This window comes from Notolepis coatsorum (genome assembly GCF_963971535.1).
Source record: "Notolepis coatsorum genome assembly, chromosome: 3".
In the NCBI taxonomy this organism is placed as follows: Eukaryota; Metazoa; Chordata; class Actinopteri; order Aulopiformes; family Paralepididae; genus Notolepis; species Notolepis coatsorum.
In genome coordinates this window covers 30,960,698-30,983,159 of record NC_140167.1, presented here as the reverse complement: position 1 = coordinate 30,983,159, position 22,462 = coordinate 30,960,698, and the positions used below count along the sequence as shown (strand labels likewise).

General features: G+C 42.6%; 1 protein-coding gene across 2 annotated transcripts in view; it reads left to right on the top strand.

Moving 5' to 3' along the window:
* The window catches only part of rtn4ip1 (reticulon 4 interacting protein 1), a 52,479-nt gene extending 34,730 nt beyond the window's left edge, over positions 1–17,749 (top strand). The window contains exons 8-11 of one of the 2 annotated variants that reach the window (XR_014619534.1): positions 10,163–10,255; positions 10,905–11,030; positions 12,227–12,326; positions 17,577–17,749. Coding sequence is in view for 1 of the 2 variants with exons in the window: in XM_084311656.1 (XP_084167782.1) it covers positions 10,163–10,255; positions 10,905–11,030 (219 nt within the window). In the remaining variant the exon portion in view is untranslated. The remainder of the gene's footprint in view (positions 1–10,162; positions 10,256–10,904; positions 11,031–12,226; positions 12,327–17,576) is intronic. The other variant, XM_084311656.1, reaches the window with a different exon arrangement.
* The last annotated feature ends 4,713 nt before the right edge of the window (positions 17,750–22,462 follow it).

The following is a 22,462-nucleotide window of genomic DNA, read 5'->3' as shown; positions in this document are numbered from 1 at the left end:
AAATAGTATTTGAAAATGATAGTGTTTTATTTTAACCTTGCCAGTGGTACTGAAGGAGTGGAGCACAATGACTGGAAACAGTAGGGAGCAGCTAGCCTATCTCTGTCAAAAGGGAAGAAATACAACTTCCAATAACTCAAACTGATACATAGAGATGAAATTAACATCAATCTTCTCACCTAACTCCGGGGAAGATGGAAAATAAGTGTATTACCCAAAATGTTACGAGTATTCATTTAAGAACAAAGTTGCAGCAAAAGTCCATGGCTGTAGTAGCAGCGGTACACTCAGACCACTGTCTTGTTCTGTTGATTAGCTTGAGGCTGCCTTGTAGCATTTTAAGCATTAAGTGGGCAAAACAGAGTCCATTCTCTTCGGTTCAAATAACAAACTCAGCAAGACCGACGGCTTCTCAGTTGCAGTGGGTGACAATATTGTCACAAGGAAAGACGAAATTATCTACCTGGGTTCCATCCTAGAGGCAAATCTTTCCTGTGACAAAATGGCATCCAATGTTGTAACTGAGGGGTACAATTCCCTGACTGTATTGAATAAGTATGGTATCATTAAACCACTACTGACTTATGTACATTACTACTGGCCATACAATACACAGGTATATGAGATGAACACATCCACAATAACACGGCTTCACAACAAATACTTGTTTAGAAGAATATTTATTAGCAGCACGAAGATTATCTTACATTACTTTACTTATCAAGATTGAGAGTTGCGCTTGTAAGGCGAAGAATGTGCATGAATAGGTCAAGAGCGTAAGTCCATGAGCATATTACGCAGGAGATAATTAATACCACCTGTATCATAAGAATTATATCTATGGTACACTAGTAGGGCAGCTGGAGATACTAATAGGGTCCCTCCGGTTGTAGGCCAGCAGGGGAGAGGATTTGTCGGTAGCGAAAGTCTGGGTCAACGAGGAATAAGGAGACTCCAGGTACAGGAGACAGTGCAATAATCTCTTGATCCGCAGACGAACAACAGCTATTCTCCGGTATGCAGTGCAGCATGGAGGAAAGCTAGCCAGCCTCAGGCGTCCTAGAGGCGGGCTCGACGTTGCTCCTCACAGGGTAAATCCCACACAATTGTGGGTGTAGACGATTCTCCGCTCCATCAGCTACAGGACCAAAGCAAATATAATCCAGCCGAAAAGGGCTCTGTAGTCGCCGGGGTAGGTTATCCAGTGTACATATCCACACGGTTCTCGTCTAGGGCTCCTCGGATGACGGCACCAGGTTAAGCCGCCCAGCCTGGATAAGCACACTAGCTCGGTACGAGGAAGCGTTGGTAATGCTGGTCACTGTAGAACGGTAGCCGCACGATACACTATACATAATAGACTATTACTTAATAATGGAATAGGTCGAACTCGACGGTACAGCGTTAGACTCTGACACTTCAGCTATCAATTCGCACGCGGTCTCAAGGCTCTATTTCGGGGCAAAACGGGCCCACTTCACAGCACGTTGTATCGTGGTGTGAGGCTTCAACTTATTGGGTAACAGTACTTCTGTATTCACCTGCGCCGTATTTATACGTTAGGTCAGTGCTTCTCAAACTTTTTCTGTCAGGCCCCCCTTTGGCGGAACAAAATATTTTGGGCCCCCCCCCCCCCCCTCGCACCAACAAAATAGTCATGAAATGGGCCATGTTTAAATTGATTGAAATAACACCAATATCGTGACCTTTCAAATTGTGCAACCACTTTACAACTGTGCAATTGTGCAACAACATAACAATACAGTCCAATACACTCAAAGACTGTGCTTTTTAAAAAATATCGACATCTTGTAACATCAACTGTCGTGACGCTAGCGCCTGTGAATTTACAGTGCGTCCATTGCGCGTTTGGCGAGACCCCCTTGATGAGTGCCTGTAGCCCCCTCCTTTTCCCTGCCATGGCCTGCGCACCGTCAGAGCAAAAGCCCACACAGTTCTCCCATTTCAGTCCATGTTCTGTCAGGTAACTGTCAATCATTTTGAAGAGCTCATCAGCTGTCTCTCTGTTTTTGACATATTTGCAAAACAGCAGATCTTCACTCAGTGACTGGGAATTTACAAAGCAAACATAGGAAATAAGCAAACAGTCTTTATTGCTGTCAGTCTTTGACAAGGCAACACGCATGTCATCCTCAAGGCTCAACTTGGCCCTATATTTTGTTTTCAGAGCTGTCATGGATGAAAAGCCAGCTTCACACAGATACTGTATGTGGTGCTGAATGGTATCAACACCTTAACTGCTGCATCATGAGATACTTGGTACTCAGCACCACACTCTGAAACTAGCTCTCCAGGTGGTATCAGATGAGATTTCAAAGATTCTTCCAAGAGTTTGGATGGAGATGTGTCAGGAAGCTTTGTCTCAATGTTGTCTGTAAAGGTTTTTTTTATCCAGAGTAACTTGGTGATCCTTTTCTGTGTTTTATTAAATAATGATTTTCAGATGTTGAGAAATGGTATTTTCATGGAGAACAGTGCAGCTGCAACAGATAGCACTTTAGTGATAATTTTCTGTAATAAAAAAAAAAAAATTAAAACATTTTTTTTTTTTTTTTTTTAATACATCTCAAGGCCCCCCCTGTCATGCCTCTGCGCCCCCCCTGGGGGGCGCGCCCCCCACTTTGAGAAACACTGCGTTAGGTGAACAATCTAGTACCAGCCTTATTTCTGTCTCGTATTCTTGCGCAGAGCCGGTCATGTCCAGGCATGTCTTGGCGGTGACTTTGAACTAGACCTTGGGGGTATGGCCGTGGCGCCTAGGGGATCGCTGTCCAATAGGAGAATGAAATATTATGGTCTGTACTAGGTAAAAGGGATATTCCGTGTATATGTACAAAGAATATACAAAGGATATCAGACGATATTCAAATACTATACAATATATCTCAAGTAATAAATATATATATTCGGTTTAATCTGATCCTTCGTAACAAATGTAATAAAAAAAGTCAACCAACGAACTAGATTCTTGTACCGGATCTCCTCTCTGGTAAACAAGAATACCCTGAAGACTCTGGCAGGAGCACTCATTCAAGGGTACTACGACTATGCGTGCACCTCATGGTACCAAAGCACCTCAAAGGCGCTTAAAACAAAATTACAAACATCACAAAACAAACTGGTCAGACTACTACTTGACCTTACCCCCAGAACCCACCTCACCCCTGCCCACTTTGACATCCTAGGATGGCTTAGAGTAGACGACAGAGTACAGCAACTTGCAATGGGCCTGGTCTACAAGATACACTATACGACTAAGGTACCCATGTACATGTCAAAATACTTCCCAAAGGTCAGTGAATACCACAACCACTACACCAGAGGAAGCTCAACAAATCATGTTAAACCCAGATTCGGCTCAAACAAGGGACTAAACACGTTTCGCAATTATGCCACATCAATGTGGAACGCCCTACCCAAAGCTGTAAAGGAATGTGAATCCCTACCCACATTCAAAACTGCTCTTAAAGAGCACCTACGGGAGGCTGCAATTCGAAACTGGCCACCGTAAATGCCCAAAACCCCCACCACCTCCTAATAGACAGTCTCCTCCCCACCGCATGTACATATTCCCTCCCCGCCGTATGGATATTTCTCTCCCACCCACCCACCCCCTCCTAATGTACAGTCTCCTCCCCATCATATGTATATACTCTGTCAGGATCTAGGGGTAACAGTACTGTATATTTGAATACCGTTTATGTCACAAATGTATCAGTACAAAATACCTATATGTCCCTATGCCATAAATGTCATGTATGTTGTGTATGTCATAAATGTCTATGAATTGAAAATGGGGGACCCTGATGGAAACAAGACACACGTCTTTTTCAGGTCTGCATCCCCTTAACAATTGTATGTATTGAGCCGTACTGTATTGTACCCATTCTGCAATCTGTTAAATAAAGTTTTCATTCATTCATTCTCACACTTAAGTGCTCGTCAACAGCACTCATGGGAAGAAAGTGATATTGTCTATATCAAACGCCTTGTTTATTGATACTCCCAGAGAACTTACTGGCAATGACCCTTGCGGGTAAAGTCATGAATAGGGTTTTGTTCATGGGTTTTGCTCATTGGTTGGCTTCAAGTAAAGCTTGTTTGGGAAATTGAAACTTTATAAAAGGAGAGAGGAGGGAGGATTGTGGCAGAAAGGGGCAACAACCCCAGACAGTCTTTAACCAAGGGGCTTGCCCTGGGGCTGACAGTGAGAGGGGTGGCATTACACGCAGATCTCGGGGAAAGAGTTTGACACTGGTCGACATACACTGTACACATACTAGCATTCAGATTGTGTTTTGACAGTAGTTTGACATGTTCCTGAATGGGACCGGATGTCCGCGTGTGACATGACACGGGGGGGGGGGGGGGGGGGGACTTGAACGTAAACCACAGGTAACGAGATATTGAAATGATGGGAGGCAGGAAGTGGGATTCTTTTAGTGCAGTTTTTGGCATTTATTGGTACTTTGCATAATGGCATCACACAATATAGTCGCCCTGTAGCTCTCACCTCCATAGCCATGAAGTGCTTTGAGAAGCTAGTAAAGGGCTACATCTGCTCCTCCCTCCCCATCAACATGGACCCCCTGCAATTTGCATACCGCCCCAACAGGTCCACGGAGGACGCCATATCCCATGTGCTGCACACAGCAGCATCACACCTGGACAAGAGGCAGGGGAACTATGTGAGAATGCTATTCATCGACTACAGCTCGGCATTCAATACCATAGTCCCCTCCATACTCATAGCCAAGCTCAGGGACCTGGGCTTGGGCTATGACCTCTGCCAGTGGGTCTTGGACTTCCTGACTGGCAGACCCCAGGTGGTGAGAGCAGGCAACTGCACCTCCTCATCCATCACCCTCAACATAGGGGCCCCCCAGGGCTGTGTTCTGAGTCCCCTCCTCTACTCCCTGTACACACACGACTGTGTGGCTCAGCGGAGTAGCAATACAATCGTCAAATTTGCTGACGACACAGTGGTGGTGGGCCTGATCTCTGCCAACGACGAGAGGGCCTACCTGGAAGAGGTCAAGGTCCTGGCGGGATGGTGCCAGGAAAACAGCCTCTCCCTGAACGTCAGCAAAACAAAGGAGATGATTGTGGACTTCAGGAGGTCGGGGGTCAAGGACTACAGCCCCCTCAGCATCGACGGGGCACCGGTTGAGAGAGTCAACAGCTTCAAGTACCTCGGAGCCTACATATCCGAGGACTTGACATGGACCACACACATTAACAGTGTGGTGAAGAAGGCACGACAACGCCTCTACTTCCTCAGGCGCCTAAGGAAGTTCCAAGTCAGCCAGAAGATCCTTAAGAACTTCTACTCATGTACAATAGAGAGCATCTTGACCGGCAACATCACCTCCTGGTTTGGGAATAGCACTGCAAAAGACCAAAGCAGACTACAAAGAGTGACACGTTCAGCCGAACGCACAATTGGAGGGGGGCTCCCCACCCTCCAGAACATTTACTACAAGCGTTGCAAGGGCAAGGCTAAGAGAATCATTAAAGACTCCAGTCACCCGAACAACTGCCTCTTCGAACTGCTGCGGTCAGGCAAGCGATACAGGAGTCTCAAGGCGAGCACAGAAAGACTCAGAAGTAGCTTCTATCCCCAGGCCATCAGGCTGCTAAACGAACAATGAATGAACACTACACAACAACAACCACCAAACGCACATAGCACACACATCCACACGCACACACTCACTTTAAACAAACACACTGTAGCACCCACTCCACACACTTTATAGCACACACCCACTTTAAACAAACACACTGTAGCACCCACTCCCCACACTTTATATTTATGGATGAAGGATTGCACTACAACTCGTACACCTTACTGTAAATTGTACCTAAAATTGTACCTCATCCCATTTCTGCTTTGCACTAGATAGTACTGTACAGTAGTACACTGCATAGTATTGTGTATTGTATATTATATGGTAACTCAGAACATTGTACATATGTCTATACCGAACACTGTGACCTCATTTTCTTCTTCTAAATTCATGCTATATTATGTTATTATGTTATTTGATACTATCTTGTCTAGCACTGTCTCTGGAGCGGAACAGTAAGAAGCATTTTGTATGAAAGTATTCTGTACTTCTGTATGACAACTATTAAAGAACTTGAACTTGAACTAGCAAGATGAAAAAGTAATTTAGCATTTCAAGTGGTCTTTAATGAAAACCCTTTATATTGTGGTCCACAGTGGGCAGAAACACAATAACATACAATGATATATGTATATTAATGCAGTACTGAAGATAATACCAATACATTATCATATTTATAATCCCAAGGTTATTATAATGAACTAAAATGGAACTAAAAACTAAAACTAGATGTGAAAAAACATTTTAGTTAAAGGTGCTATAGATAATATTTTTATGTAGATTAATCATTTGAAAAAGAAAACTATTAGAAGCTTTTAGACGGGTGCGGAACTTTCTTTTTTAACCCTTTTCCCGCCAATAACGTCGTACGACGGGTTTCAAGTTCATGCGAATTCTGCCAATAGCGGCGTACAACTTGACTGGACTTGTGCTCCAAGCCTAGTGCCCATCCATATCATCTGATCATAATTTCATATTTTCGCCATGGTATTCATATTCCACTCACGGAGCCTTGTCAGATGCTGATGGACTCAGCACAACTCTGCAACGCTTCAATACTGCCACCTGGTGGCTGATCGGCGAGTTGCCAAACCGGAAATGCCCGTTGCAGCTCGGTCCGTCCCCTAATTCCGTCCGGCCACTCGTTTTAGCGTCCCGGGACTCAATGGATATGGATCTTTGCCATAACTCAATAATCTACATGATTTGGGCGTGTATTAGTAATATACAAACCGGAAATCGATCGCCTAGATCCCCACCACATAACTGGGATCTGTTTGCTCCACTCTCATCGCCCAACGGTACGAGGAGACTGACGTGAGTTTCAGCGTTTTTGTTTATCATTTTCGATACAAACTGCTCTGATCAATATATCACCCATACTACATGAAGCATCTAACGACTATCACGGAATTATAAACGACCCCCCCCCCCCCCCCTCCGTTCACCCACGCATGATCAGTCATAACCCTTAGGACCATGTACAGTTGACATTTTTAATATAGCGTCGATCGGTATCAAACTGCATTTGATGATCTAATATATGCATTTGTGCCTATATCTCACGTTCTGGGAAATACTGTAGAAAACGATAAAAACATTTATACTCTAGAGACTGTATTTTCGTATGAATGTGTGAATGAAAAAGTAAAACGTTCCTACATCCTGAACGATAGGTAATCGATGTTGAATGGGCCATAGTAATGTCAATTTAGCAATACAATTTAAAAAGTTATAGCCCTGCAAAGAAGGTGAACATCTCCATAGACTTACAGTACTGGCAGAGAATGGTATAAGATGATCAAAGTGGTGGCAGGGAATGGGTTAATGTTGGAGGGTCAAATGTATTTTGTTTACATGATGCCGGCATGTATCCCCTTCCTACTTCCCATTTCCCCATGTGGAATTCACCTGATTGGATAAAGGACATGCTGGTGCTCTAGTGTGACATCTAGTGGCTGAATGTTATCTATAGCACCTTTTAACTGAAATAAAAACTAGAGAATGACAGCATGTTGTCTAGTGTTAGTCCTTGTATCAAGAGCTCAGTCAGTCAACTGGAGAATGACAGCATGTTGTCTAGTGTTAGTTGGTGTATCAAGAGCTCAGTCAATCAACTAGAGAATGACAGCATGTTGTCTAGTGTTATGTCTTATTCTTATTACTTGTATTATTGCACAAATGTCTTATTCTCATTCCTATTCTTATTACTTGTATTATTGCACAATCGCTGCGGGCATGACCCCCCGCATTTCACTGTATGCTTGTATGCCGTGACAAATAAAACTCTTGACTTGACTTGACTTGTTAGTTGGTGTACCAAGAGCTCAGTCAGTCAACTGGAGAATGACCACATGTTGTCCTTGTATCACACTAACCCCCATCCCCCACATGACACAGATCACACGGCCCAAAAGAGCTTGTCTGGTGGCTCTTGGCTCCTGGATGGCCTATATATATCTACCATCACACCCCTCGGCCAGGAAAGCTGACACCATTGTGCAGGGGCAGAATTTTATATAGTTCCATGGTGCTCAGCTGATTTTGCCATCATAGACACTTACAGTAGGTACAGTATAGTAGTTTTATGGAAAATCTTCCACTGGGAAGGTGCAAGTTACACCAGCATTGTCCTGTGCTGTAAGTCACACTGCTTCTCCTCAAGCCTCACAGGGTCAGCGGCAAAAGATCCTAATCACATACGTGATTAACTGAGTTTTGTTGAGTTAAGTGGACTGATACAGTTATTCAATTTGACCAAAGATAATTGGAGCCCTCAGGTGAAACATTTTCTGTATTACCAGAGCAACCTCTGCCATCTTTAACTAAATGAAAACTAAATTACTAACTAAATGAAAACGTTTGGCTACTCCAAATGTATTTCATGGGTCTTTGTGTGACGGATTCATTGATTGAGTCCAAGATAAGTGTAGTTGGATCTTAAATATTGATGAAATATACATGAAATGTTGCGGTGCTTCAAGTTATATGGGACATGCAAGAGAGTGAAAGCTGGATGTTGAGAGCACAGGGTGGAAGGAGACAGGAAGCAACGATGTACACCTCCAGCAACTACTCTACTAACCCTTTATACACACACACACACACACACACACACACACACACACACACACACACACACACACACACACACACACACACACACTTCCTTTTGGGGATATTCCATTGACTTACATTCATTCCCTAAGCCCTTACCTTAACCCTAATTCTAACACTAAACCTAACCCATAACCCTCAAATGACCTATTTCGAAGTAATGACCAGCCGAAATGTCTTTCTTTCTACACAAAAAGAGTACTGAGACAGCTCGTTTTTCCTTTTGTGACCAGGCTAGAATTCCCACCAGCTGTTCAAGGAAGAATAGGAACTACTCCATGAAAGTAGGCTCTGACCCCACCCAGTCACCTGACGCACATGGAGCTCTGTCTTTAGATCTAGGTGTGCCTCGGGTAATCGGAACGTGGGACAGTTTTGTGTCACTGGTGGTAGACTGAAGCGTGCCGGTACTGTTTGACTGGCGCAAGAGTGCCATCATGGTGGCATGATGGAGTTTGGAAATATTATAATATATTTCTATTTGGATTAGTCTAACCTAGGGCAGACAAAATGGTTGTAATTTTGACTTGTATTGGTGGAGGAGTTTATCTTAATTAGATTAGATTATCATTATAAAAATATGGCTGACTTCATAAATGTAAAAGGTACCAGGTACAAAACATCTTCTCATTTGTGTCTCAGAATGTAGCGGACCTGTATCATTCATGGACAGTAGTACCATTGATTTGTATTCTAATAAACTCCTGATGTTGCCCTTCATTGACTTCCACTAGCATTTAAAGGGATATTTCACTTTAGTAGAACATGTCAAGAATCAGCAGTCTTGCCTCTTTCTAAAGTAAGTTAGTGACCACTACTGCCCCTGTTACTGCCCACCATTCCTCCCAGGTGACAGGCTCCTCATTCACTTCCATTCATTTTGGGGACCTAGTCTAAATATTATACTTCTGAAGTATAACATTAGCTAAATAAAAAAAACAAGTACATTTGACTCAGAAAAATACATTACTCAGAATAATATTGCTGCATAGTTTGTTTATACTTCAGAAGTATGATATTTAGACTTGGTCCCCAAAATGAATAGAAGTGAATGAGGAGCCTGACGATTTGGTGTTGACAGCAGGGACAGCAGTGGTTGCTATCTTACTTGTAGATTACTTTAAATAGAGATAAGACTGCTGAAGTTCTACTATAGTGAAATATCCCTTTAACCACCACACTATAGAAGGTTAACCCTTTCACTGCCACACTACAGACGGTTAACTGTCTATAGTGTGGTAGTGAAAGGTTAACCTTATGTAGTGTGGTAGTGAAAGCGGTAACCTTTCTGTAGTGTGGTAGTGAAAGGGTTAAGCAGTGTTTCCTGAACATGCTGTATACTTCCTGTTTTTCTCTTTGTCATCATGTCCTTTTTCTCATCCTATTGGTTCCAGCACCTTTGTAAAGGAGTGCACTATCGCTGGGGATTCTTCGCACCCAATGGCCTTGCCCTGGATAACATAAGCGAAATGGTGGACGCAGGGAAGGTACAAGTCTCCTCTCTCTCTCCATGCTCTACTGACTGTCTTGTCTATTTGCTCTTCATTAAAAAAAAATAAAAAAGTATGATGTGTGTGTGTTGAGGGGGGTACTAATCTAACATTTCCAATACAGGTCAGAATATTCTCAGGAATAATATTGAGATTATTTAATCATGTCTGATGTGGAAGGAGGCTTTGTGTAGACCCTACTCCATGTTGGTTTGTCAACACAGCGCAATGTGTAATTTTACCTCATGGTGGCAGCATCACCACGGTCTGTGGCCAAGGCAGCCTTATAATGGCTGTGGCCACACGCACTGGCTCACTCATCGTTTGAGAATGCGCAAATCCACCTCTGTAGCCAGCAACATGTTTTTAAATAGAAAATACCCTTTAATTGTTTCAAAGGAATTTAATACTTTATTTTGTGCTTCCATGTCCCATGGGGAAATGATAATAAACATGACAACGTCTTTTTTTGTTTCTAGTTCGTGACACTTGGCCAAACTGCAATACCAGAACTCCTCATAAAACCCTAAAAAATTTGTTTATTTTGCAATCATTTATATTTGAAGTGATGACCAACAAGGGCGTTGAAAACAAACTTGGCATCTCAGTGTCAGCTGTGCTCATCCCCTCTGTTGCTGTTCCACAGATCCGGCCGGTGGTGGAAGAGACGTTTTCTTTCTCCCAGGTCCCCCAAGCCTTGCAGAAGGTGGAGAACGGCCACGCCCGAGGCAAGACCATAGTCCAGATCATCAGTGGAGGAGGCCCTTCATAGGTATTACTGATAAACTTGGCAAACTCAGTTGTATTGATTTATGTCTTATTCGACTTATTTTACCAGGCAAGTTTACTGACTGAAGACAATGTTTACTTCTTGAAAGGTTAAGTCACCCACAAAAACTTTTAATCGCTTCTTACTATGAAATGAATGAAATCAGTTAGAATATAATAGAAAACGTTATTGTTATTGTACCAATGCAATTAAGAGTGCTACTCCTGGGCCCTGTTCCTCGTACGTGGCTAACTGAGTTAGCCGGATAATTTTCAGGATAACTTGACATAAATCAGGCTTTTCGATTCCACAAAGCAAGTTTGGCTAAATCACTATAGCAACACATCCATTAATTTGAACCTGCTCCAGCGCAGGCTTACTTAAGTTAGCTGGATAAGCTTGCCACTCCCTTGGGAAAAAATGCCAGCTCCCTTCCTCAGAGATCCCATTATACCATTCTGAATAATGTTTTAGTTTTTCTAGAGGGGTCCCAAGCAGCTGCGTGGGGTCGTGAGATTATTTCCAGAATGTATTGATTTCATAGAATGTGTGAAATAGGCCTATAATTAAAAACGATTAAAATACATTAAACTGGTCAAAGAAATGCTTTTGCATTTCTATAAAATAATAGACCTAAAATGCTGATAATAAATCATATTCAGCCTATGGATTTCCTACATACTGCACGTCGCTACGGCGCTGGTCAGAGCTACCTGTTTGAGCTGCGGGATGAGGCGTGCTTGTTTCTGACTGAGAATGTGTCCCAGCTCGCTGCCCACCTCTGATTCCGACTGGATAAAAGGCTAGCATATGTGTCTTGCATATTTGAATTTTTTTTTTACTTAATCTGTCACTACAAGGTGAAAACAACCATCCTGTCGTTCAATGATAAAATATAAGCGTTCATGAGGAAACTCAGGAGTAGAAATGGGCCAGATTTATATTTTTCCAGAGCTTTATGAATTTATGGAGGAAAATTAACACAGTGAAGATGTCTATAACTCACCTCCAAGCCCTTCTTGAACGGTTTAAAAAGTATTTCCCAGAGGAAATCAAGCGACAAACCTTAAAAACAGTGTTTTTCAGTCCAAGCCGCTGGCTGAGTTTTGGATATCAATTGAGGGGGAATATGCACAGCTATCCACCATTTGGATCTACCTACTTATGCGAAAAAACATTCTCTGCACTGACTTATACAGATCACATCTGAATGTGGAGGATGATCTCCGAGTCGCTGTCTCCAAAATTAAACCCAGACTGGACTTGTGCTCCAAGCCTAGTGCCCATCCATCTCATTAGGTGAGTTGAACATTAGCCTTCTAAATTAAACGCGCTATATGTATTCATTTAGAATTCATCATCATTGTTTGATGATTGTGTTATTTTGTGTAGTTATTGTGCCAATGCTTATTAGTGCGTGTGCGTGCAAACGTTTGCATGTATCAACCACCTCCTATAATAGTGGGGGTCGCGGCTCTCTGACACCGTTATTTCGGGGGTCACGGCCTGAAAATTGAGATTGGGCTCTCGCTCTCGCTCTCTCTCTCTTGTATCTGCTAGTGCAGGTGGGTGACTGTCAATCAAAGCGCATTGTATGGGTGGAGCCCAGCTGTCACAAACAAAGGTCTGTCGACCAAACAAAATACCTGGGCCGGGCTGTTGTGAAGCCAGCCCGTCCAGTGCGTGCTGTTAACGGATGTCCATCCATACGTTCCCGTGTTATACCGTGGTGAATATAAGTATGGTTTTAGAGCGGTCTAGGGTAATTCATGAAATGCTGAGTTATAGCCCTACAAGTCAATTCCACTATAGACGTTGTCGTTTCTTGCCTGTATACGCTATTATCCCGAAATCAAATCTATATCATAGGTATTATGTTCCATCATGAATGCATGAAATGAGGGGGGGGTCAGTAACGGCATTCGCATTGAACACTAAAAACGCTTATCAGCCCGATCTGTATCATTGCATTGCAGGATCAAGCTGAAATCGTCCTTACCTGTGATCCGGAGTATTCCAAAAATAATATTTCAATTGTTTGATCGCCATCTGGTATATCCAATGTCCATTTGGTCCACGGCATAATCCACAATAACATATGGATCGGGAATATTTGACGCGCTTCAATGGAACCGAGAGAACCGTTCGCCTCGCCCGAGAAGGAAAAATTAAACCCGAGACATTTGGCCGTCCCACAGCCCACAGCCCAGGATACAATGTTACAAAGGGTGCTCGATACCGCCGTCTAGCGTGATGCGGCCGGTATTGCACTTTTACATTCTCAGGCTGATTCCCCATGTTAACCCCGAGTCCGTGTGCCTGTAATGAATAGAAATATCAAATAAAAGAAATAACGATCAAATAACGAGTATACTCGTCGTTGGCAGTGAATGAGTTAAGCACAGGTCCCGGCAGGAAGTAAACAAAGTGTTTTCCAAAGTAAATGGTATTTATTACAAAGGAAAAGGGGTAGGGGAGAACAAACACTAAACAAAGTTAACACACTAAACGAACACAAGTATCAATGATAGTGTCATAGGACACGAGCCAACAAAACTGGCTGGCTCTGGGAACCACCCAGCAATAGTACAAGTCCACACAAAGTGGCAATAAGGTCAACACAATACTAGGATTGCCCACACATAGTGGTAAATGGCATGAAAGGGAGTACACAGTATAGCATCCACACAATAATGGCAAATAGGCAACCCCATAATCCACTCAATGGTGGCAATGTCACAAGGCGCCCCGAGTGTGTGTCGCATCCTAGGCTTTATCCACCCGTCTACTGAGGCTGATTGCCCTCAGCTGCCACTCCTCAGGTAATCGGCACAATCAGAGACACGGGCGCACCTGGGAAAGGGAGAAACAAAAAGGGATGAATACAAAGGGGGGACACACCATATACAAATACAGAATATTACCTATACTAACCTGATGTTTACATGGTGTTACAAATACGATAATAATGATAATGACCAACCCACGTACGTCACACCAGCCAAAAACAGCTTAGAGTCTGGAAGGGCAGGTACTTTAAAAATACATAGCAATGAATTTTATTGAAAAAAAACCTTACAGATGTGTTCCATAGACTCACAGAAATTGTGTAAAATTGCCCAAATAGTGAAAAATAAAGCAGAACATGGGACCTTTAACACTAATGGCCGCCATGCTCATTCTGCCAAAGACGTCAATATATCAAGATATCAATATTCCAAAAATCTGTTATCGCAATCATATTTCTCCCCCGGAGACTTGAGATCTACTGTTGATCCCCTCTCAACTCTCCAACGGTTCAAGAGCGCCATCTGGTGGCGGATCGGCGGATCGCTCAAACCGGAAACAGGAAACGGAAGCTGGTGCTCATTCCAATTCGGTCCGATCACTCGCTAATAGTCCCAGGACTCGAGCTAGACACAATGGATAGCAATCCGTTACCAATAACTCGATAAACAACATGATTTGGACGTATATACTATTATACAACCTGGAGATGGATCGCATATTTCTACATCCCATAATAGGAATATTTCTGCTCCACGCTCATCGCCCAACGGCCCGAGGAAACTACGGTTAGTTTCAGCGTTATTTTTTAACGTGTTCGATACAAACTGCTCTAATGATCATATCACCCACACTAGATGAATCATCTAACGTTGGCCACGGAATTATAAACGACCCCCCCCCCATCCGGTCAACATCAGATGATAAGTAGTAACTTCTAGAAGCACGTCCATTAGAAATGTTTTATCTCGCGCCGATTGCTATCAAACTGTATACAATCATCAATATAATGCATTTAGGGCTATAAATCAGCTGCAAAGAGCACCAGGGCCCTCATTCATCAATGTGTGCGTAGAACATGTTCTATTTCCACACGTAAGCACGGAATGTAGAACCAGTGTACGCACAGGGAAGTCGGGATTCATCACACGTGCGTACGCAGGCTCTATGCTCCTCCGTGTTGATGAATACCACTTTGTTCTACCGTCAATGCTCGTGCATGATTATCCATATATGGTCATGAAAATGAGGAAACACCCCCCATGGGATGTGAAATAATGGACTGACCCGAGCGGAACTCTGAGAAACTCCACGAAGATTGTTCACTGCTGTCGAACCAAGAAGACACTATCGCGTATTATGGGATAAATAAAAGGCGGACTTGTAAACGGTGATGTCAGATATCAACGGCTCCCTAAGACCATTGCTGCAATTCTGCCTGGACAGCTCAAAATACTAATAAAGACCGTTCGTTGACCACTGTTTGGCGTTGGTTGTGTGTCATTATAACCGTGCTGTAATATGAATGCCTTTATTAGTTGTATTCGATTGGCTATATGATTTTTAGAGGCATCTATTTTGTTGTCGGCTAATAAAGACTGTGCTGGAATATGACTGCCTTTTCCCGTGTTGTTTGATTAATACCCAGGGATTAAAGTTCTCCTCAATTTTATTCCAAATCGCGATGGATCTCCCGTCAATTTTCTACCTGCTGCATATGATTTCTAGAGGCATACTACAATCTATTTTGATGTCAGTATTGGGTAGCCTATATAAACAATAATACGAGAGCATATACAAGAACAATGAATCTCACTGCATGTATGATGTAGCCTGCCTTTCAATACATGAACTTGAATTCCATCATGTTTGTGTGCGGGACTCACAATGCTGTTGTCACAATGGGTGGTACCGCCGGTAATAATAACAGTCCACACAATATCACGATCCATGCCATAGCCTATGTTCTATTAGGACATGATCTGTGACGACAAATGTTCTAGAATGTTTGATTAAGATATCATACTCTGACAGCATGCCTATGATCAACAAAAACGCGAACTTGAATCCCATCATATACATAGTCTGTCCACTATCTGGTGTCATTGCAATGCGTTTTCTATTCTTTCTTATACAGTAAAAAGGGGGAAGAACACTATATTCATATGACTTGTATTCTGCTTACAGCTTCGAAATTCCACTTGTTTCGTTTAACGTAAAGCCTTTTAAATATAATCAAAACGTTCCCGTGTTTCGGCGGTCTGTGCGCAAAATAATAACGAGTTGAGCTTTATGATTTATGATTAATTGAAAATGGGGGACCCTGATGTAAACAAGACGAAAGTCTTTCTCTGGTCTGCATCCCCTTAACAATTGTATGTACTGAGCTGTACTGTACTGTACCCATTCTGCAATCTGTTTTTTCAATCAATCAATCAATCAAGCTACGCGGAGCGCAGTCAGTCAGTATAGCCTACACCCCGTATATTCCGATAACGCTATATAAACCATGCTGCATTCATTCTGAGAGAAAGATCTATTATTCCAAATGCTATTTATAGGGTTTTGACCATAATTACACTACTGTTGCTATTTTACAATGAACTATAATGAATTACGGTTCATACAGAACATCCAGTGTTATTATGCACAGAAGCTCATTTCCTTGTTGTAATAATATATTCTACCACTGGGCGCCAGGTACGCATGGTCCGAGCTGTGCGTAAATATAAGCACGAAGTCAAGTTCAAGTTGAAATGATGAATCCCACTCTTTGCTTAGAAATGATCGTACGCACAGGGTAAGCACAAATCTGTGCGTAGAACACGTTGATGAATGAGGGCCCAGGCCTTTATTAGAGAGAGGCTTATATAAGAGGCAGGCCTTAATTTCAAAAAATGACACTCATGGACATAATCCCTTCTATTTTCAGACTTTTATTGCATTATTATTATTATTATTATTGTTATTATTATTATTATTTTTATTTATTTTTTTAATACGTACATTGTCTGTCTACATTTATTTAGACTAGCATTGGTATTTAAATATTGAGTGCAGTTGAGTAATTGTGGGATTAACGTAATTCACACACTGAAGTTGGAACTGTCTATACTAGGTTGTGGGGTCCGGGGACAGTTTAGCGTGTGGTACCTTCTCGACTTCCTCAATCGAATCGACTTGTTGACATGCAGTAGCTTTAGCTACTAACGTTATCATAGCCATCATGGTCTGTAATGTGTCAACTGGACAACGCCAGCCTCGTCTGCCAATGCCATATAGATAGCGAACGTTAACGTTTGCAAACGAAGTCAACGTCATCCAGCTGACACCACAGATCTACCGTTAGATATTATGACAACGTTAGCTAGCGCTAAAGCTAACCAGAGGGAAACGTTAATGTACGGCAGTCAGTGTAGCGGGAGGCAGCACTTGATTTCCATTGGCAAGAGTTTATCTCATTCTATATCACGGCACGAAATTTTTTTTAAATACTTTTTTTTGTGACCTTATATTAGAGACCGGCCTGTGTTTGTCTAAATGAATCAACACCCCCGTCCATTATAAGAGGCCCCTCCTTTATTGGAGGTCCCTCCTCTATTTGAGGATTTACAGTAACTAACTAAGGCAGTGGGTTCTGGAGATGTCTTCCAGGGAGGGCAGAGGTTTGGTTTCTTACCAATGTACTGTAGCTTGACTGTCACATTTTAAAGAAAGCATGTTTTCCTATCTGTTGTTCCTCTCTGCCCATGTTTAATGCAGGTGAAACACCACTGGCCCAGCTCCACCCAGCGACCCCCAGATCAGACCTCACTCTACGGGCCCCGCAGCACTCTATCATCTGCTTGTGTCCAGTGCAACAGAGACTGCACTGAAGATTAACGCCTTCAATTCATTAATGTAATTATTCTGTACTGTCAGAAATATGTAATAAATCATCAATTTCTCAATCAGCCCGAGTCTCGGATAAGTTGAAATAGACATTATTCTGGAGTATTTCTGCCGTTCGGTCCAATATGTCTGCCAGCTTGCATAATAAAACAGGAATATTAATAATCAACCAGCTTCAATTAATAAAACAATACATTTAGTTTCTCAATTATGTCTGTTGGTTAGTCAAAATTTTGCATTGCCATGCTCCAGGCAGTACAAACCCTGAAATAAATGCTGAAACCTACTCCAGAGTGCACCCAAAGTAGGTTTCAACATGTATTTCACGGCTTGTGCAGACTGGATCTTGGCCCCATTCACTTTCCTTAGTCTATTTGGCTAACTAGCTGATGAAAAAGAACATTTCTGTCTTTTTGTATTTTATTGCTGTGTATCATTCTTGTTTCTTACACTGTGGCCATCTGAATGTCCTTGTTGGAATAATAATGCCTACCTTGTATATTGTTAGGTAATTCCTGAGCTATTCTCAAAAACGCTGTCTTTGTCATCTTCTTTTCCTTCTTGGTGTTTTATTTTGAGATTATGCTGTACCTGCATCCCAAGAAAATGAAGGTGAGAAGGGCTCTACAGATTGACAACATCATTGATCATTGACCTCATTCAAACTTAGGTGATAGGCTGCAATCTGCCATCTCTCCAGAACCTGTACGCCTCCAGAACTCTGAAGCGTGCAGATAAGATTGTGGCCAACCCCTACCACCCCGATCACAACCTGTTTGAGACACTCCCCTCTGGCAGGAGGCCGTGGTCCGTCGGGGCCAAAACCTCAAGTCACAAGAACAGTTTCTTCCCCTCTGCAGTGAGCCTCATCAACAAGGCTCTGGACCCTCACTGACACCCCCCCCCCACTGTGTTACATTAACACACCCCTACTGGACTATATACTTGCCCACTGCATTGTTACCCATTCTAATTCACACCCCTACTGGACTATATACTTTCCCACCGCATTGTTACTCATTCTAATTAGTGTATATAATTGACCACATCTGCCCAATTGCACATCCCTGGCATATTTAATTTTTTACTTATAATTTTACTTTATTCTATTGTGCTATATTTAATTTAGTTCATATCCCATATCATTTTATTCAACCTCTTATTTACAGTTGTACAGCCCTGGCCTATAATTTTTCATAATTATATTATTCTATTGTGCTTAACTTAGCTCATATTCATTTTATTTTACTCATCCTCTTTATTGTATTATCTGTCTGTTAATGTCTGTCCGCTAATGTCTCACCAATAACGTCCAAAGCAAATTCCTTGTATGTGAAAACTACTTGTAGGCCATAAGGTGAAGCCTGAAAAGTGTCTAGAAAATGATTTTCGTTCCCATGTCTGGGAACTACATGCTGAATCCATTTTTCCATAGAGAATACCATCATGGACATTGGATTAAAAGTTATCCGCAAGATATCCAGCCGAATTTTGTCGGGGGCCATAAATGTATATGTATGGAAATTACAAAAAAACTAAAAATTCTAAATGAGTTGGGAAGACCAATCTCTCTGAAATTGACATTTACACATGTACCTAAACATCTGAGTCAAATATTGGTGCATTAGTATACTTTGAATGTGAACAATTTTATACCATGATATGCAGTATCTATAAAGAAAACGCTTTACCTTGCAATTCCCAACCTGCAATATTAAAGATGCTGGTACAATTTTCTAAAGATTGAGGTTGTATACATATAACAGTTCAGTGGATAGTATAATAAGAAAAAGAATAGAGCCAAACACTTTTGATCAAGATAGTTAATCAATCAAAACACTACACCATCCCCTTAATTTGGAATAATGTCAAAAAATGGACAAATCAATATACTCATTAACCTTTTTATCTTCCATTTAAAAATAAAATAGAATGCAGGTATAAAAAAAATACAAACAAATCACACTACCTACTGTATAACCCTAATCCCCTCGCCCTATACATCCCACCACACTTCCCAGGCAACACTGATGTTAATCATCCTCACCACTATGATCTGAGTCATCCCATGTAGCCCTATCCTCAGTTTCCTTAGAAACATTTGCAGTGTTGTGAGTAAGTAAACAAGTTCTGTGGCCCTTGTCTTTAGACTGATGGTACTGTTCTACAGGGATGCTAGGGGGGGGGGGGGGGGGCGTTGAAGGAAGAAACTCCTTTCTGTAGTGGCTGTCTGGCTGTTGCGGACACGGATGCAGCAATAGAACTTTGAGCCATTGGTGTGGTTTGTAGGATATTGTGGATATCATGAAGAATGTGCTCAGTCAACCGAGATCCAGTTAATAAGGTTTATTAGCCAGACAGATAGAAATATATACAAGATAGTTAGATACATGGCTGAGTGGCTCTCGCCTAGGTTATCAGCTAAATGACCTAGGTAGAGAAGAGTGAATCTTGTGAGGAGGGGGTCTTTATAGTGTGGAGGGGGGATACAGGAGAGGGGAGGGAAATGTCTTTACATGAAAGTTAGGGGCTCCTCACAATATATTATTCCACAGGTTCCACGACCTGACAAGGTCTCCTCCCCAAAATCAATGTTATCCCAGACCAACGTTGTAGGAACCTTCTTTGCAAAACCCTTGGGTATTTTGTCTCTGCCCTCAATGAGTTGCAACTGAGCAAGGCTTGTGTCTAGACTGACAACTCTGTATCCCATGAGGCACAGTGTCCTTTTGATGCTCTTGAGTTTCGTAAAAGTCAGTCAAAGCTTACCAAAAGCTCAAGCAGTGAACTCCAAGCCCACGTGAATGAACTCAAACTGCAAAGAAACAGACTAAGAAATGACATAAACTCCATGATCAAAACTGCAAAAAAGAATTTCATCAATGACAAAGCTGAGGAAAACTAAAATAAACCATGTGAACTTTGGAAATTACTCAATAATCAACTAGGCTGCAGTAAAAAACTTAAAACCAGATTTTCAAACATAAAGACAGATAACACGCTCATCACAGACAAGCTGGATGTGGCCAATTACTTACATTTTTTTTCACAAACATAGCCACAACACTGGTAAATAAACTACCCTCGGCTCCCACTCAGGGCATTTTGGGGTAGAACACATCCTAGCCTACTACAATAACCTAGGAGTCCGCAAAGACTATTTCAAACTAGAAATGGTAGCAACAGCTGAGGTACTCAAAAAACTGGGCGCCCTCTAACCTAACAAGGCCACTGGCCATGACAATATCCCCTCCAAATTCCTCAGAGACTCAGCAGTCGCCATCACCCCAGTCATCACACACATAATAAACCTCTCCATAAAACAGGGACACATACCCAAAGACTTCAAAATTGCGAGAGTAACACCACTGCACAAAATGAGCAGCAAATTGGACCCAGGCAACTACCGCCCTGTTTCTATTCTTACCTCCATCTCGAAAGTCATGGAAAAAATAGTATACGAACAGGTCGAAAAGTACCTTGCGGAAAAAAATCTAATCTACGAATTCCAATCTGGCTTCAGAACATCCCACTCCACTGACACATGCCTTCTCTATTTGAACGACCACATCAAACAAGAGGTGGACACGGGCAAATACTGCGGCATGGTCATGCTGGACCTACAAAAGGCCTTTGACACTGTCAATCACTCTATTCTGATTGACAACCTAAAAGCAATTGGTTTTGATAGTCCATCAGTGAGCTGGATGCAATCCTACCTGGAGGAGAGAGAACAGATGGTGGAGGTAAATGGTACCCTACCCCCCCGCCCCCCTCCCAGTGAGCTGTGGTGTTCCACAAGGAAGCATACTAGGACCGTTACTGTTCCTAATTTATGCAAATGACATGTCGTCAGCTTGTGACTGCAACTTGTTCCTGTTCGCGGACGACTCAGCCCTGCTGGTCTCTGACAAGAACAAATTACAGGTTGAAAAAGCCATCGGCTCGGAACTCGGCAAAATCTGCACCTGGCTCGCTGATAAGAAACTCATTACACCTGGGTAAAACAGTCCATTCTCTTCGGTTCAAATAACAAACTCAGCAAGACCGACGGCTTCTCAGTTACAGTGGGTGACAATATTGTCACAAGGAAAGATGAAATTACATGTCAGCATTGCCTCCGGCTTGGGCCGGCCGTCATACTGGCTCAATTGGCAGAGTCAGCGGTGGATGTCGATGGGTGGTAATCTGGACGTTGTGGACAGCGACTCCTACAGGTCGGTTGGGGGACGCCTGCACAGCAGAGACAGGAAATAGCGGGGGTAGTGTGAGCCTCCCACACGTTACACCTCACCAATGAGAGTCAGCGCTGGCAGGTGAAAAGATGTGACAGGCTGCCTCCTTGTGTACTGGAGGGGACGCCTGAATACTTTAGACAACAAATGTTTGTTTGCGCGTCTCTGATTGGCCAGGTCATTTCTGGTCATGTGACATGTACGCCCAATCGTGGGACCGCAAGTTTCTACACTGGTTAAGCTTAGGCACTCTTTTGAAGTTGGTTAAGGTTAGAGTTTGTCTTAGAGCATGGCGATAGAACGCCTGCCCTGATTCCGACGGTTAAGCTTAGGCACTCTTTCGAAGTTGGTTAAGGTTAGAGTTTGTCTTAGAGCATGGCGATAGAACGCCAGGTAGTTTGCAGGCTGTTAGACCCGGAAATAGGCACAGAACTTGCTGTCCCACGATTGGCGCACATGTCACATGACCTGGCCAATCAGAGCGCAAAACTCGAACGCGGAAACAAACATTTGTTGTCGAAA